The 18,732-nt window shown below is 39.9% G+C and overlaps 1 protein-coding gene across 5 annotated transcripts in view; it reads left to right on the top strand.

The window, feature by feature from the left end:
* The window catches only part of tox2 (TOX high mobility group box family member 2), a 118,226-nt gene extending 102,941 nt beyond the window's left edge, over positions 1-15,285 (top strand). For all 5 annotated transcript variants that reach the window (XM_036531434.1, XM_036531436.1, XM_036531433.1 and 2 more), the window contains 5 exons: positions 1,053-1,280; positions 9,504-9,584; positions 11,987-12,379; positions 14,341-14,477; positions 15,200-15,285. In XM_036531434.1, the coding sequence (XP_036387327.1) occupies positions 1,053-1,280; positions 9,504-9,584; positions 11,987-12,379; positions 14,341-14,477; positions 15,200-15,242 (882 nt within the window). In that variant the 3' untranslated portion in view covers positions 15,243-15,285. The remainder of the gene's footprint in view (positions 1-1,052; positions 1,281-9,503; positions 9,585-11,986; positions 12,380-14,340; positions 14,478-15,199) is intronic.
* Positions 15,286-18,732: the final 3,447 nt, after the last annotated feature.

Raw genomic sequence — 18,732 nt, 5'->3', positions numbered from 1 at the left:
ACAATATCTCCATTGAAAAACTTGTTTTCATAAAAAGCACTTGCATATTGATTTCACTCAGCCAATAACAGTGAAGGGGGGGGGGGGGTCCTTCAAAGCTTGTCTTGTCAAATCACTTTTCATATGTCATAGTGATCAATTACATACAGTATACATATATGGCAGCTGTTTTATATATATATATATATATATATATATATGTTTTATTGTTTAGCAATTGTTGTTAATGGTTAATGCTTATTCTTTTTATTTTCTACCTGCATTGACAGAGTGTTGTATAACCAGCATTGCACAGCACATCAGATGACACATTGAAATAACCTTCTCTCTATCGTCTTTCTGGCGACTATCATTTCTTTTAATGGAAGCTTGACAGAGGTAGCACTGAAATGTGGAGTGCCAAGAAAAGGTCAATTGCTCTACAACTTGCCTTTGATCTTTAAGTAATCCGTGACCTTACAGTGGAGCAGTCGTGCTTTTACCCACTCAAAATTCCAAACTTCCATAGACTTTAATGTCAGCACAGAGGTGATTTATCCCTTTATGACATCAGAGGTTTCATTCAATATGTAATTTTGTTACGTTTGAATCATCAAGCTTGGGGGTGAGCTTGCCGAGCACCGCGTCCAAACACGCTCACTTCATTTTAAGTACCGCATCATGTGCACCTCGTCGTTCTTTTTTGGCAGCAAAGTTTTTGTGCACTGTATCAGCACACAAAGGTCACTATTCAATCTAACCACAGTGTGCTTTGTCCTGAAATTTCAGTAGTGGATTTTAAGTGAGTGTTACCCTTTTTTGCCACATTTTAGGAAACATCAGTGATGTTCATCTCAATCTCAATCTTAAAATATGCAAGAGGCAAAAATAAAATAATATGAGTCATTCAAAGTTCCAAGTGAGAGAGGCCATTCTTTTCTTTTTCCATTTTTATAAATGCTACCATTGCATAATCCACTCTTGCTGGTGACCCCCTCATTGTCTCTCTGTGGGCAGACACCAGGTTTGTAACGCGCGTCTGACCTTCACCTCCAATGCTCTCTGACCTCCAGATTGCCGGGGAGAAGCGGCCCTCGTCTGAGATGATCAAGAAGCCCAAGCCCCAGAAGAAGAAGAAGAAGAAGGACCCCAACGAGCCGCAGAAGCCCGTCTCGGCCTACGCGCTCTTCTTCAGGGACACGCAGGCCGCCATTAAGGGCCAGAACCCCAACGCCACTTTCGGAGACGTCTCCAAGATTGTGGCCTCCATGTGGGACAGCCTGGGAGAGGAGCAGAAGCAGGTGAGAAGCTCTCCCCTCCACCCCTCCCCTCTCTCTCCCTCCTCCCTTCTAATCTGTATTAATCCCTGCCCCCTCCGGGTACCTGACAAGCTGCTCTGTGCGTGACAGGCAGGGTTTGTTGAAAGAGTATGTCTAAATTGTAGGGTGTCACTGTATGCTCGGGTGTTCTGAGACTGATGTATTACACGTATTATGATTGCATTGATTTAATAATAATGAATCGTAACTGTCAACATGTGTTCTGGGGACTTTGGAAAGAGCAAGCACAGCATGCACCAACACTGAACTCTAATATTCCCCTTTACAGCGACTGTGCTGCCACGAGCAGCTCGGCATGGCGTTGGGGAATACCAGTTATTAAGCCAAGACAGGCTGATTGCATCTTCCTATTGACAGCTTTTCAAGGAATCGCGTGAAGTGTACAAACACATCTCTGTGGCGCACAGTGCAATGTTATATTATATTCATCAGAGGCCCCTTTCATTTATTTGGCCTGGCTGCTGTTGCTGAGTTTTGTGCAAGCATCGATTTGTGAAAGATCTGTTGATTGGGCTCTTTTGAAGTGAGCAGAGGTCTCCTGGCTCTCATTAAATCGCGAGGGTTACGTTTTTCTTAATGGAAGCCAAAAGTAAAAAGTTGCAGCTCCTAATAAGGGCACAGACAATTAGCTGGATGAAATGAGCAGAACAGCAGAAAGGAAAATGCTGTCGAAGTCGAACGCTGGTGTGTGTTTGTGAGGTATCCACTCTAATAAGCCATCTGCACATCAAATGGAAGAACCTGACTCCTTGACAAAGTGCAGCTCGGCCATGTTAACCTGCTTCACTGTTTTATTGCATTGCATTTTATTTTATTTTATTTTTAGTGAGATTTCCCCAAATGTGTTCTGCTGCAAGGGTTTGGAGTCTGTGTTCTTTCCTCCGCAGTTAATTTTTACCTCTCTCACTGGGCTGTTCACAATGAATCTTCATTTCGTTCCTGACACCCTTGAATGTGAATTCCTCATTTCCTGTCTTTTTATTTATATCTGTTGCCTGGTGATTTGATCATGCTGAGAATACAAGATTAGCAATTGCCTCGTCCTTGAATTCGCCTCAAGGACATCTGTTCAGGAAATGCTGTTATTGTTTTTGTTTCTTAACCCCTTCACTACTGAGAGTCTCGGCAAAAATGAGATGGAGGAATGCACTTTTTTTCCCCCACCACATCTTCTCCAGAATGAACAAAAAATGTGGAGAATTGCTCTAAATGAGTATGTCTGCTAATATATGCATTCATAAATCATTGAACCTCACAAAAATACCTTTGTAGCTGAAAAAAAAACAGACACAGGATGCATTAATCTTATTATATTATTCCATGACACTCGAAATACTCCATGAGTGAAGTACCATTAGTGCAGGGGAAACAAGGTAAGCTGAATACTGATTACACCTTGGCACTGACAAAACATATATAAAAAATTATCATTGTGTCCTCAATGAAAAATATGAGTAAATCCTTAACACGTGGAATCACACATTGTATCATACTAGTATGTAACACTTACATACTAGAAGAACTGAGTTAGAGATACTAACTGATGAATCAGAGGGACCTGAAGGTGCTCCATATAGTACATGTCCCTGTATGTTGGGCTTTGAGTCAGAACAGTTTGAAGGAAACTGGTGGGTCTCACCTCTCTCTGTTGGCTGGCAGCACCTCCAAGCTTTTAATGAATACCTGTTCTGACAGCCTGCCTTTACAAGATGAACAACAGCCATAGTGTACAAGGGCTTACCTCCAATTAGCCTCACTTAACGTTTTTTTTTTTTTTTGTCCTTGCACATTCTTTTGTTATCATGTGAACACAACATATATATTATTGTAATTAGTGTCCCCTTTTCATATGATTTTAATACACCTCCATGCATTATTTCCATTCCCTAGATGTAAAATAATTCACACATACTTTAATGTGAGCTGCATAGCACATGATTTATCCCCTATTATATCCATGTTTAAGAAGTAGTACAAAAGTGTGTACCTTTTCTGAGAAACACATAAATACACTGTTTCATCATTGTTTTTATTGACAAATAATAAATGATTTTTATTGATAAGTGACATGCATATTCAAGCACATCTGGAAAAATCTCCAAACAGCTGCAAGCAGCAGCTTCTCAAAGTTGATTTGAATGTTGGCTTTACAGTTACAGATTATGGAAAATAATACACCATTTACTGACACAGATCGTAATGAAAAATTCCACTGCAATATAAGAGATAAGATTTTGTGCTATATTGCTTGTAAACAGAATTTGAAGTCAACCTTGAATTGCTATCTTTTAAAAAACTAATTTTCATAATCACAATCAGAGCTTTCTTAATCCTTTCCCAACTGCCCTCAAAAGCACTCAAGGGGACCTGTATTAATAAGAACAGATATAATCTGATATGCACCCAGGGTCAGCTGCTTGCCTGTAATTGTGTAGGTTCAATCAGTTACTCGGTGGTCAAGATAGCCTGCAGGGTTCACTGTTCTGGGAAGCCTTTATCTATGCAAAATGGAGTCGAAACTAAGCTATGCTGTGTGCTATTCTTTTTTCAGTCAAGTTTATCAAGGTGATCAGGTTAATTTCAACATATAAACTCCTGGAAAGACAGTAGAGAGTTTATTATTTTTATACAAAATCCATTAAGTTTATTTCAGCATATAATGCCCTGAAAAGTCATTTTCATCACAGTATTTTGGTGATTTGATTTTATTTCTGTGTGAAATGAGTGCGCTAAATTTTAAATGGTGAAAATTACGCGTCTGTGTATTTATAACAATAAAACAGTATCTCGGCACAGCACTCTCCGTTGACTGTTGCAAAGTACTTCAGAATCAGCTGAATCTAAAGCCATACTGCTGGCATTCAGAAGTTAAGCTACAATTGAAAAATCTTTAATGAGTGATTGGGTGTGTTGCAGCTAAGTGCTGAATCGCTAACCTCGGCCAGTAATACTATACCCCCAAAAACACCTGTATTTTCTGTTCCAAATTACTCTGCCAAAACCAACAGCAGCATCATTTACTGATTGCTTTAATAACCAAAATCGTTCTCAATTAATTTTCAGTTAAGTATTTAATTAAGAATTGTGCCCATTTTCCTAATTATGACCACCCACGGGCTTGTGACATTCACTGTAGTGAGAAAAGCATTTTAAAACATTAAAACATAATACCCTTGTTCTCTCTCCAGTTCTGTTATTTATCTAATGCCCATTAATACCTCCACAGGAAATTAACATGAATACTGAACAAAAATGTAGTCTCTTTATTAGAAAAAGGCTTAGTGAAATCAGTAAGCCCATAAACTCCTCCTATCCTTCACATACAAAGACAAACAGCAAGTAGTCTTCTCTTATTTTTACCACTTATTTACTTTCCTGTAGCAGTTTTTGAGCCAATTTCAGAACTTTAGAACAATAAATTGACTATTTTAAATGTAAATTATAATTATGATATTACATTATATTTCGTATTATAAGTATTTATATTATGTTTGTGGTCACTTTGTTAAGATATTATACTTGACCTAATATTCACAGTTGTGATATTCTCCAAGCTATGAAGACAATTAAATGTATTTTTTGGTAGGTGATGGTACCTCATGGCCCCTGACAGTGGTACAAGTCCAAGTTGTGACATACATGTTATTATTGTTATTATTATACTCTAATATTTTAATGCTGTCTTATCTAGATCATTTTACAAAGCCATTTTACAAAGGCAAGATACATATGTTGCATGTTCTACCATGTAACTCAAGCACTTGAAATGTAACCTGAACAAGGCAGTTGATGAAGGAGCAGCTATCAGTATAGCTACTGAATGATGCTGGTTGCAACAGTGGTTGGACAATGAAGTGTAAGGCTTGGGGCCTTATGAGTATAGCTTTCCAACCTTACCCCATAGGTCCTTCTCAGAGAAAGAAAGAGAGAGAGAGAGAGAGAGAGAGAGAGAGATGCATTCTGGGATTTTTATGAAAGTACTACCACCTCAGAGTTGGTTGTGAACCATGAAAGAATTCCAGACTGCATTTTTAAAGCTTAATGAATACACAAGGGCTCTTCAGTGTGGATTTATTCTGTTGTAAATGTGATGAATAAGATGTTCATTTATAAGATTGTGGGTACAATAACACATTGAGGATACTGTCAAGAATTTGTTGGAACGTATCCAATGTTCAGGTCTTTAACCCTGTGTACGCCGCACCCTTTGGTTTCTGGTCTCGTGTATCCTGTCCTGCAGTGGATTTAGCCCTGACCCCCACCCCCCCCCCAACCCTTATCCGAGAACAATTGACCAGTTTCATAACTTCGTCTGCTCACATTAGAATGTGTGGTTGGTAGTTGAAGTTAATAACAGGCAAGAGCCGGCAGTGTAGCATAGTGGTACGGAGCAGGGCTCACAGCTAAAAGGTTGCTGGTTCGATTTCCTGCTGGAGCACTGCTGCGGTACCCTTGAGCAAGGTACCTAAACCAAAATTACCTCAATAAATATCCAGCTGTATAAACAGAGTTTGTAAAAATTGTAGCCCTTGGAAGAGTGTCTGCTAAATGACAATAATGCAATGTGAAGTGCTCTCAATATTTTCTTTTCTAATATTGTCATGTGATAGTATGAGCACAATGTGTCTCACATACAGCAACCTTGCACTTATTACACGCATGCATTTCATACACCTCAATGACAATTTAACAAGCGTGCAAACTTGACCAGGTACTCTTGGGCTAGCACTTGACAACGGTCCTCCTTCTTTAATTCGGGAGGGAGTCACTACATTCACTTGCCTCTTCAGAACTCTCTGCATCACAGTTTTTCTGTACTTTGGTGCCTGTTACGCACCAGCAGAGATTGGAACGCACTCTCAGAATCTCACAAAGGATTCTCTTCCTTTTCTACTGTGTGAACCGCGCACTCCATTGCCAGGGTTCTGCACTGCCATCTTTAGTGTGTCCCCGCCCCTAACAAATAATGACTGTTAATTTCAGATGTGGTATGCTCTCCATTCACAAGTGCTGTGGACGACAATGACCGCCCAAGAATGGGGTGATTGATGAAAATCTACAAGAGCTGCTTTTTCCCCCCAAAGAGGCTTTTGTACCAAGATGAGTGCATAATTCCCAAGGAGCTATCTGCCGTACATTTTCATATGAAGTGAAATAAATAAGGAATTCAGAAATTTAATGGGAATGACTGACCTTTTTTATGTGGAACCCCTTTAATTTGTGTGCTTCATACTAAATAATAATGACGCATGTATTAGTGATGGTGTTATTAGTGATATCAGGGTTTTAGTGTCCTGTATAAAACATATACTCCTTCTAATTTGATGCATCTCTGTCATCTTTGATGCTAACTTGTTGCTAACTTGTTGTTGCTACAGTACCTGAAGATTGCAAGGCATTAAGCTGTCTTGGAAAGCTTATGGTGATTATTATTGCATATGAGTAGGCAATGTTATGTCTAGCTAGTTGTATGTAACCAAGTCCTCTCACTCGACTTTATTGCCATGGTAGCCAGATAAGTGTTTCATTTAGAATTTGAAATGACTTGCCAAAATTGCTTATCATCAGTGGGGAGAGTGTTTTGGAAAAAAAACACACCAGAATGACCAGTAGCTTGCTACTTTTGTGCATTTCTCTAAAAAAATGTACCTTCTTTTTTATTTTTCAAAGTCGATTCAAAATGTTTTGTTGTATCCTCTTTGATCATGTGATAATTTCAGTTGATGTAGATCAGTATACACAACTTACAAAAACAGGAAACCAAAACTGGGTTCATTTTAACCATTGTAATTCTCTTTGTCCTTAACAGATTTTAGTAATGGCTTTATTTTTTATTGATATTTCTGCAGGGTAAGAGGCTTAGCATTTTTAAAAATGTCAATGAAGAAAAAAGTAACATTCACTTAAATGTGTTCATCAAAAAGCATAGGAGAAACCACTCATTTGGAACCTTACAAAGTCTTAGTAAAAGCTACATACAGTCTATTGAAATTATTTATTTATAGTTTGGTAAAACTCCATCATACATTTCTGTAGCATATCTAATTATTACAATGTGACAGAAATATGTTAAATACAAATGACATGTGTGAGGGAGATTATGGTTCCATTAACAGCTGTAAGGTAAATTAAAAAATCAAATTAAGAACAGGTGGCAGAGATTAAGTATAACCCCAGCGGTTTGATCAAAAAGTAAATATGACATGTGCACTATTTTTATCATTATTTTTATTTCACAGAGGTTTACAGTGGATTGTTCTGATTTGTTTCAGCTGTTGTATTCGAGGTGCATATTTTTATTTCATTGTTACTGATTTTTGCAAAAAGCACTTTAGAAGTTTTGCAATTTTTTTTTCTGATTTCCTAAATTCCCTGGGGATCCGGTTGCCTTCGTCCCACAAAGCCCAGCTGAACTGGCGTTTCACTGATGACGAGAAGGACATCCAAGCGTACGTCCTCATTTCTGAAAGCAAAGGTGTAAATTCATTAGCATGTAGTAGAATTTAAAATAATTACAGGTATGCGTGTGACCGTTGCCTCTGTAAACATGCCACACATCCTCTGTCATCCTACGGCGTTTAACCGAAAGGTCGCCTTTAAAAAAGGAGAGGACCTGTTCCTCCGTGTGACAGTCCTCTCGCACCCGGCGCCATCTCCTTTTCAGCAAGGTGATCCGAGCCCCGCTCCACAGGAGAGCACCTGCTGCAGCCCGGCGCCCCTCTGTCATCTCTCTTAGGCCCTGGTAATTGCTCGGCGCATGTCAGCAGGCTTTGGAGTTATTGTCTTCTATAATTAACTGGTTATCAAACAAGAACATTTCATTAAGGTACAATTACCAGCTAATTCTACCGGGACACCCTGATGTCAGGATTACGACCACAGCATATGCTCCTCGCAGCTTAGTTATTTTTAATGCAGCCCCAACCTGCAGCCTCCGACGGCTTCAATTGCTAATGAATCCACTCACTTTGGAATAATTAGAAATCCTTAGGCATGGTAATTTATTTAAAAAATATCCGTCATTCGGTGAATCATTAGCTGTGTTAAATTAATTTCAAATTAAAACTGCTGGGAGTACTTTGGAGTTCATTAAAAAGGCAGCACAGCTTCTATCAATATTTAAGTGGAGAGAGTTAAGGTCACAAGTTTTATTTGAAAATATTAATACCTTTTTGGGGGGGAAGCCATAGATTAAATGACAACAAAGAAGAGAGGGCACAGAGATCAACGTGTCCCCACTGACACATCCCCTTCTTCTTCCTCGCCCTCCTTCTCTCTGTCTCTCTCCCTCTCTCCTTCTCCCTCCCTCCATCTCTCTCTCTCTCTCTCTCTCTCTCTCCCCCTCCCTCCCTCTTTCTCCTCTCTGTCCCCCTCCCTCCCTCTCCCCCCCCCCTTCCCCTGCCTCTGCTTTATATGAAATCAGTTCTCCTTACACAGGCCCTGATAGAAAGATACAGCTTTATGTTTATAAGAAATATCATTAAAAAGGCTTTAATTATGTTTAAGGCTTATCCTTTTTTGCTCCCTAATAAGTCCCTTGAGAGGAGTAGAGCTTGTTTTCTCATGAATTCATGTAGACATGCAGTGTTAGCATTCTTATTACAGCCAAAAGACAGGAGATGAGTAAATTAAGAATTAATGGTGGACACACAATATTATAACTCAAACTTCAGATCTTTGGATTGTTTTGAGGTTTTCACTGTTTTGACATTACGATGTAGCTGAGTACTTGGTAATGCTGTTTCAGTTTTTGGTTGTGATACTTGTTTTGATTTGAGTTCAACATATCAACCATGAAATGGTTTTGATACTTGTTGAGCTGAAACTACAGTATGGACTACCAGTATGGATTTTTTTTTTTGAGTTACAACAGTTGATCTTGTTAAAAAAATGATTGACTCATTCAGGTAAATGAGAGACACATGACAGAATGTGATGTCATTAGGTTGCTGTTTTTCATAAAAAAAAAAAAAAATTAAAATAAATTGCAGAAGCTAAGGTTGTCCTCCCAGGGGGCTCACATGTGGTGTGGTGTGTACCGCGATGACCAGGTCAAGGGACAGTGTTGGGGTTTCTCTCTCTCTCTCTCTCTCTCTCTCTCTCTCTCTCTCTCTCTCTCTGTCTCTCTCTCTCTGTCTCTGTCTCTCTCTGACTGTGGTTTTGTTTGCCTTTATTCCCTCACAGGGGTACAAGAGGAAAACAGAGGCTGCCAAGAAGGAGTACCTGAAAGCCCTGGCCGCCTACAGAGCCAGCCTGGTTTCCAAGGTAACAGGGGGTTTATAGCTTTGATGTACAGGGGTCAGCACTGATATAGCGATGATAAATTAGATGGAGAATTCCCACTAATCTCGGGGGAGGGGCACCGGTAAGAACCTGTGACACAAGACCGTGTCTCTGTATCCGTGTGGCTGGGAGGAATCAAAAAAAAAAAAAAAAAAAAAAAAACGGGCACTGTGGCAAAAGTAGAAATTAACCCGCAGGGGGTCTCTTCTGTAGCACTTTGAAACGATGCGACTCCCATACGCCCAAAGATCCAACGCCGCTTGATGGCTTTGATAACAGAGTGCTGTAAGTGGGACCGGCGCACTGGCACTGTGCGGATATCACTCTGAGACTCTCCCCTACAAACACAACTCAAGGTCTGCAGGGTCGCCAGACAGGGCCTGGCTCGCTCAAGGCATCACAGAGGATTAAACCATTTTCTTGTTCTTAACAAACCTGTGCAGTGCAATCACATTGGATGGTCTGTGTGTTTCATATTTCTGTGCGATAAGGAAGTACACCTTTAGATGGCATTGACTTTGGTCTTTGTGCATCTCAATTCAGCAAGCCTTTATTTTTCATACCAAATAACGTCTTGATTTATGTGGGAAAGTTATATATTGCTGTTACAGTCTGCTTTCCAAGACAGCAAAAAACCACAAAAATAAATTAAATAAATGTATCAATATATACATGGTGCATTTTCCCTTAAATGTGTTTATTGACATATTTATTAATATTTTTATAGATGGTGAATATGTGCACCAAGTGACATCATCACAAAATGAAATAATATAATACAAGTTCTGGATATTTTATGTACTATATTTTTCAGCACATACATAGCAAAGGCATTTAGAAGATACAGAGAAAAGTAAGACATTTTGTGAAAAATAGAATGAATTAGACTGCAATAATTAAATTAAACGTACACATATCTGTGGTTTGCAGCTTCAGAATTGAGCATGGCATATCCTTAATCTCCTTTTGCTTGCCAATGTTTTTCCCCTCTATCTAACAAACCCAAATTGCATTACCATGCAAAACCTCTCTCCCTACATCCCCCCCCAACCCCTCCCTCCACCCCACAGTCCCTCTTAAATTTACAACACCCCAAAAAACAAGAGCCGTGATTGCAGTCTGAATGGATTATTCATCACCCCTTCCCCCTGCCACTGTTTATTAAGAACCAATTTCATCTGTCATTCCGTGTAATTAAATATTCTGTCAATTCTGTAATTCAGTGGCATGATTGATGTTTCTGTAAATTGGCAGGCATTTAAGATATTGAAGAAAACAGACAGATATAAGTGCAGAGCTGGGTAACACCTTCAGGCAATCGCGAGGAGACATACACGTTTCCGCATTCAGACCGGTGCCGCTTAGCGTGCTCTTAATACAATGCGCGAGAAAGGCCACTCCGAGCATCTGGAGATGGCATTCTTTTGGGGAAGATGGAGTCTGAAGCGAGTCTGAAAGTCTGCTGAATGCTGTTTTCCACTAATAAAACGTTCAGCGTGCATCTGGTGCCATTTCCTTTGTGAGGCTTAATAATCTGTGGCTGTGATTTTACAAACACAAGCAAATACAGCTTCATTACCAGGCATAATGTGCGTATCCCATTGAAAATAGTGTATGTAGCAGAATCATTCGGGTTCAGTTCAACATTTCCAGTGAAAACATCCAGCTTATTAATGTCAGACCATGCGTATTTTAACATGCTCACATTGGAATTTGTGTGCAGATACGCAACGCTTACATTCGCATTTACGTTTGTCTGATCACAGAAATCAAGGAAAAGTTGCTCCTGTTTTTTCCTGTTGCTTGATTATGTTAATCCTTGGAATTCTACACTGATGTTTTTTCTTTTGTTATACTGTTTCTCCTCATCCCCATCTTTGTCATTTGACAGTGACACTGAAAATATGCTCACCTGTCTTTGTCCATCCATCCAAGTTTATACTGACTGCAGAAGTCATCAAATAACCCACACCAGCAGATCACACTAAGAATTCTGACAGCTAATGAAAAGTGTGGAACAGCTTGCTCTGTGCTGTGATAGGATACTGAAGTTATTCGGTTCACCATATGGTCCAAGTTACTATGAACAAAATTCATATGAGCTGCGTGTGAGTTTGCTTTGCAGCATAAAACTTGAACGGTGTTTTCCACTGGACAGGTTTCCCATGTTTCCAATGGACGTGTTGTGTACCTGCTGTGCGGTTCAGGCATTTTTATTATTGCTGTGGCAACTGTACTCAGATCAAGGTTGAAACAGCATGTGTTAATCAGTGAATGAGAAATTTGAGTAGCGTTGTAGCAGGGGGTTCTGATTGGACAGAAACGTGACCTTTGACACGGCCACGGCATTTTGCTGTTCTCTTTTTTTTCCCTGCTTCCTGCAGACCTACAGTGACCCAGCGGAGTCAAAAAGTGCCCAAACAAGCCAGTCTTCACACATGATGCCACCGAAGCAGCCCCTGTACAGCGTACCCCCCCAGCCTTCCTCCCCGTACCTGGGCCCGGGGTCCTTCCCGCTGTCCGACCTGCAGAGCTACGCCGGGCCCCCCCGGCACGGCCTCTCTCGAACCCTCAGCCAGTCCCAGATGTTGCCCAGCATTAGTGCCTCTCCCCCTTCCTCCTTCCAGATCAGCCCGCCCCTGCACCAGCAGCTCTCCCTGCACCAGAGCTCTCTCCTCAACCAGCCAATCCGCATGCAGCAGGTCCAGTCACAGCCAATCATCTCCCACCAGATGGGGCTTCAGGCTTCTCTTCACTCACCTCCGCCTGGCCAGCAGGTTAGCGGCCCTCCCCTCAGCCAATAGCGTGCTTGCACATTGGATGTACACGTTGAACGAAAATGACCTGAGGTGTGCTGTTCTGATTTTGTTTTTTCATAAGATTAGTAATTCCAAGGATCTCAGGTGTCGTGCAGAGAGTCCCACCCCAGTGTATTGATCCAAGTGTCTCATGTTTAGATCAATAGTCTTGACATCTCACAACAGTTACACTGAACTTAAAGTTAGCATATTTAGCTTTAGCATCATAAGCATGTATACTTTCCATGTGCAGTGCAAAGCAGAACATTTTCAAAATTATCTTTATCTAAACACAACAATGCACTCCAGTGAAATGCCTAATATGTGTATATATTGGATATTGAGATCACCAAGCTGGTGACTCACTGTGCTATCTGAATTAAAACAACAGTAGGAGAAATTGTTGTGTCAAAGATGTCAGGGAAAATTACAGAGATGGAACATTAACTCCTACTGCATTTTATTTGTCCTGATCACTAAATAGCAATTTTATTGCTGTTTTTTGTTTGTTTTGTCTTGATGTGTTTCTTCCACAACATTATCAATTCAGTGGCAGCTGAAATTAATGAAAAATATTACCTTGGAATTGAAAAAGGTAACAGTTATTTAAATATGTTCATCAAAGCTAAGTCTGACTGTAATTTAGTTAAATTTTATCCCAGGTTTAAAACTCAGGTCACATGATGAATTGATCCTATTTGAACAGTAGGGATTGGGCTGTTTCTACTGTCAGAACTAATACTTGCAATTAGAACTATGGGATTCTAGCAAGGCCCGCTTTTCTGGTTCTGAGAAGAAAGGTGTGAACAAGAACAGACAGTCTTACAAAACTGCCTCAAGGCTGCCGCATATCAAAGCTGGTACTACAGTGCACAGAAACCAGAAAAAGCCAATGAAGTGAGATCTACAAAATTTCTTGATGTTGGATATCCTGCCAGTAAATAACCTAGAATCAAACAGCTGATATTGATTAAAGAATTGACTATTTTATTTTTGATTTGATTTGTCTTATGAGTGGGGTTAAATAATTGTAATAATAAAGTATCATACTACAACTAGCTGTTTGCTAGAAGGTTAGTGCTAGTGTTTAAAATTTGCTGAATAGTGAATTACTGATGAGGAAGGTGGTATTGCTGCTCTGGCTGGATGTGTCTAAATATTGAATGTGTCAATATTTTTTGATTCCATAAAGCTATTAGCACACATTTTAGCAGGGTTGATCAAAGATAAGTTCCTCGTACTGTTACCAAACTATGAAAGAGCGTACATTCACTTCAAGAATAACAGTTTGATGATCTCCTGATTGGCTGGGCCTGGCAGAGAGGTTCTGCAAAAGGAGATGAACTTGACACATGGGCTGGAACCTTGCCAGCTATTTGGTTTCTATTTCATGATTTGTGGCTCTCGTTTCCCCATTTCTCAGGTTCAGAGGGAAGGTTGTGGGAAGACCCCCTATTCACACCATGCTCATCAGAGCAGTTTATAGTGCACCCTCCCTGCAGCTTGCCTTAATGCTTTACATGAGCACCGCAGGGGAAAATAGCCGTTAGCCATTATGCGCTCTGAGTCATAGTTTCACCCCTACCTCACACCTTATCGTGACTTTCCAAAGTGTCAAATTTATTGCATAAAAATAAAACATTATTCACAGCTCTGCATTTTTTTTTTTTTCTGCCTTCCTTTTGGTTATGGAACCTCGGGTTCATGTTTCACTATATGTAATAGAAATAGGTAAATGTACAGGGAAGGATAATATCTCCTTTGCTAATGAAAGACTGACAACATGTATTCAGTGGTAGAAAAGGGGATTTTCTCTGGGGTTGAGTAGCATAGAATCCACCGTAACAGAAAGACAGAGATAGGTCTGCACTGCTTTAAACAGGTAATAAAGCGTTCTGCATGGCCATGGCATTGATGGTGTGGTTTCTCTTCAATCCTAGGGATTCCCTCACATCCAGTCCGAGTATCAGAACAGTGTTGGGTCTCAGTCCCCAGGGGCGCCGAACCCAGTGGGCGGACAGAACCCAGAGTGGGACGGCGAGTATTGCAATCGAGAGTGTGGCGGCAACCACTGCAGGTGAGCCTTCAAAGGCGAGAACCAACGTCCTCCTGTGAGCAACACTGTGAAACAAACATCTCATTTCAAGCATCGCAAAGGGTCTGCAAGTTTTACTGCAGTCAGATAAAGTGTAAATATGTTACGGTGTAAGTACCATATGTGGATTGCTGTCATAGCCGTGGCTACCTCGGTGAATTTGTTTTCAGCTAATCACGGTCCTAATATCATAGCCTTTATCATTCTCGTATATTCCCACTATTCTTGCCCTGAGACTGAAATTGCATTGTTATCACTCCAGACTTAGAAGCAGAATACAGAATGCATTTGCGGAGGTCTTGTGAAAATAACCGTACTTACCGGCCGCCGCACGGCAAACCCAAGCGTGACACTGAAGAAACAATTCCGTGCAATTTAGAATGTTTCCATTTCTCAACAGTAAAAGCCCCCTCCGTCCGTGTTGCATGAGTATGCTGTGTTCCAGCACAGAGATGGAATGGAATTTTGAGATGTTCCGTTTTACCCTAACTGTAACTTATCAAAGCAATTTCAATTGTCCTCTTCTTAATAAAACGCCAGCTCATCTGGCGTTTGCTCTAGAATTCCCGTCCCCTGTGTTTGGCTGTGGAAGTATCCCCTTGCTTGACGTGGGTTTGAAATGAATTGAACAGGAACAGCCTGAGCAGAGTGTCATGGGCTCTCCCTGTCACGCTGTAAATGTGTGATCATTTTGTGCATTTCAGCAGCACCATGATAGCCAGGGACAAGCCACTCTACCTCACTTGAAGCTGGATGACCTTGAGAAGAAGAAAAGACACCAGGGAGCCCCCCCCCCCCCCCCACCCCAAAACCCCCATAACTTCTGTTTATGTCAACGCTTTGTTTTTTTTTTTAATTTCTAGAAGGATTTCACACAAGTCTGGAAAACAACTAGTGAGCCTTTAATATTTGCCAAGTACTTAGAATTTACAAGTCTCACCCTTATATGTATATATGTGTGTGTGTCAATATATATATATATATATATATATATATATGTATATGACACACACATATAATAAAATGACACACACACACAGACCATGGGCCTGCATTATGGGGGTCATTCAGCTTTAATACATGAAGACAGAAAATAATCTCTCCTTGATTGCTTTTTGTTTCTCTTTTGTCATATTATTTATTTTCTGCTTGCTACATGCTTTGCCATGGACGTTTCCTGTAGGGTTTGCTGGTAGACTCAGCGCAGGCCTTGATGTTAGCATAACCAGTGGGTCTGTGAAGTTAAAACAAAGAACAGGGGAGGAAATAAATAAGAAATAAATTAAACTTTTTTGTAACATTAAAAGACCTATTAAGGTTTACCAATCTGTCACAGTGTGATTGTAAATATCACTTTTATGGGAACAAATTGGGAATCTCAAGTCCAGATTTTTTCTCTTCTTTTAACAGTAGCCGTAATTCCTTGATTTGTATTTTTTTCTTTTTTTTGTGTTTTGTGAATTTGAGCAACTTGTGCAGGTGGATTTCGGAAGAGGATTTCACACACTAAATCTTGCATTAAAACTGTGCTCACTGGTGTGTTTCTCCAATAAAGAGAAATCTAAAGACTGTTTAAAGATTTAGTGTCCCGGCCGACCATTAAGGGAGCCACTGAAACAGAGACTCACCTTGTTCATCAGATCACATGGCATTGACAGGCCTGTGAAGAACAAAGGCCCTGCTCCATGTTTCGTTTCTTTCCTGGTCTGATCGACGTTCAGTCCCCATCACGACTTGTACAGGTGAATAATAAAAAAAAAAAAAATCGCTAAATGTGAAATGTTATTACAGATAAACATAACAGTGGGTTTATAGTTTTCAAGTAGTTTTGCTAGATGTTTTAGAATTGTGTTGAACTCATCCTTATAATTTTTTTGTGGAAAAAAAATAATAATGCATTTAATTTCTAAGACATATTTTATATTCACTGTAGCATACTTTTAAGTTTTTAAGAAACAAATAAGGAGGAAGAGTATAAGTTGTGTACAAACCTGCCAAATGACATGTAGTTCTTTTATTTGTAAAGCCAGTGATGAGAATCTGTTTATCTGTTGTATTGCATTATAATTTTTTTTCTGCAATTTGCCCATCCTCTATTTAATTTTAATGACTGGTTTCCTATATATTTATGAGCGATATGAAATTACATTTTGGCTTGTTTTTATGAAGGTGCATTATTATTTTTTATTTTATTTTTGTTTGATGATGATATTGATTATTATTTTTACATTTCTTGGTGCTGGTGCTTTCTTTTTCTGCCAGCGAGTTCATTTCGTGTCACAATGCTTCTTTTATTTCATTTGTCTGTAATAAAAATGTTAAAAGTGGAAAGAAGTTGTCTGCATCCACTTATTTTCTGTGTTGGAACTGAAGTTTCATTGTAATGCTTTCCAGTGATGTTATTTCTGAAAATTACATGTTATGTAAAAAAGAATCTGATTTCAGGATTGTAAACTGGATACAGAAATACTGGTAATGGACAGTATCAGTGTGGGAATCCTAGCTAGATACAGATCTGTGTTTATTTAACCATTTCACCTGTTATCAAATAATTTAATTATTTTTAGCTATTAATATGACCAATCTACAGTATATGGGGCTTCACCACTGATAGCTGTGTGCATTCACTGTCACTGGTCTTTGTTTATACAGCATATCTTTGCCTTCTCAGAAGTTAATTAGCAATACACCATCTTATTTTTAATGTCTCCTTTTCTGTGTTCGCTAAATAACAAAATATTGCATTCACCCCTTGCCAGCATTCAACTGCAACAACAAACTTATACAAAGCTATAAATTTATTACGTGTTGGTTTTTAATTTATTTTCTCTAACTGTTTGAGGTGATGTAGTAGCCAGATACACTTCAGTTATTATAAGCAGCTTGTTCTGTGATAACGATGCACTGGATTTAATTTTGTGTGGTGTGGAAAATGGACGTGGAACTGGCTCTCGTCCACTGCCAGGATTTGTATTGTTAATAAACTGAAAACATTCAGGAAGCAGTAGTTAAGAGTTCGCCTCTCTGCCCGAGAGAGCTGTGTAAATTCTCAACTTTCTGGAGGCACAGTCAGTGGGCGATGTGGCAAATTGAAACAAAAAAGGCCCGTTCTTGCGGGATGTACAAAATACCAGTAAATAAATGAAACATTCTAATTTGCATAATATATCAACCCTGACGTCTGTGCGGAGTGCATGCCTTTAGTTGCTCACATCTTGTCCAAATGCGCAGCGAAATTGAATTGTTGCGACCGCTCCGTTTGTTCGCGTTACTCATTTGCTGCTAGCGCTTCTCCCCGCGTTAAATTGGCAAACAGATCGTTATTTAACCGCTGGGATGGCTGAAGCACCACTGAGTGATACGACACACTTTATGAGGAAAGTGCACTCCCGTAGCCTCGCGGTCTGCAGAAAAAAAAAAAAAAAAACAAAGGAGGAAATGGGAGGTCTCAAAAGCTGTTTGGGGTAAACTTTGACAGGCCTTTGCTTACAGTGGTGGTACATCCAGCAGTCAGGTTCTTGCATTGTCAAGCTTTGTTAGTAACAAGGCATCACATTAACAGCGCTTAAGATACACATTAAGAAATCCATTTCCCTCGGTCGTTCTAAAATCCACTATAGGAATTCTATAAAACTGCCTGTGTATTACGAGGTGATGGCTCAGTGCTGCAAGCACGTAATTCCTTATGTCTCGTCCCACTAACGTTCAGGGCAAAATCAAATCAACAAGGGATATGACTGTGGCAACATGAGATGGAGAGGCTTAAGGCAGGTTGCTTTAACCCCAAGAAGAACTGGGATGCTACACTTTACCTGAAGGGGCTTGTAATGAGCAGGCCTTAATAAAATTATAGCTAGAGGGTTTCAACCACTTGTTTTCAGTATGAAGGTATTTTGGAAGTCAATATGCATGAGCACACAAGCTGGTGGAAGAGAGTGCAACATTGCGAAGGAAGACAATGGTGGTTGAGGCCTGGCCTTCAAAACGCCACCTAAAAAAAAAAAAAATTAAAAAGTCAACGCAAATACTTTTTTTCCACTCCAGCTGCATCTCAACTCACAGCCCAACATGCACAAGTTACACTTTAGTGGGGGTTATTTTTTTTCTCCACAGTCTCTCTTGCGGTTGTGTAACCCTTCTGTTCTGTAGTTTCCATGTCAACGTTCTTAGCGCACAGCAACTCTCGAGGTGCAACAGGTTAGCTCACACCCAACCAGCTTCTGAAGATCGGTCAACT

Source organism: Megalops cyprinoides, chromosome 6 (assembly GCF_013368585.1).
Source record: "Megalops cyprinoides isolate fMegCyp1 chromosome 6, fMegCyp1.pri, whole genome shotgun sequence".
Taxonomy (NCBI): Eukaryota; Metazoa; Chordata; class Actinopteri; order Elopiformes; family Megalopidae; genus Megalops; species Megalops cyprinoides.
Note: the sequence above shows the minus strand (reverse complement) of the source record. Positions and strands in the feature narration are given on the sequence as shown.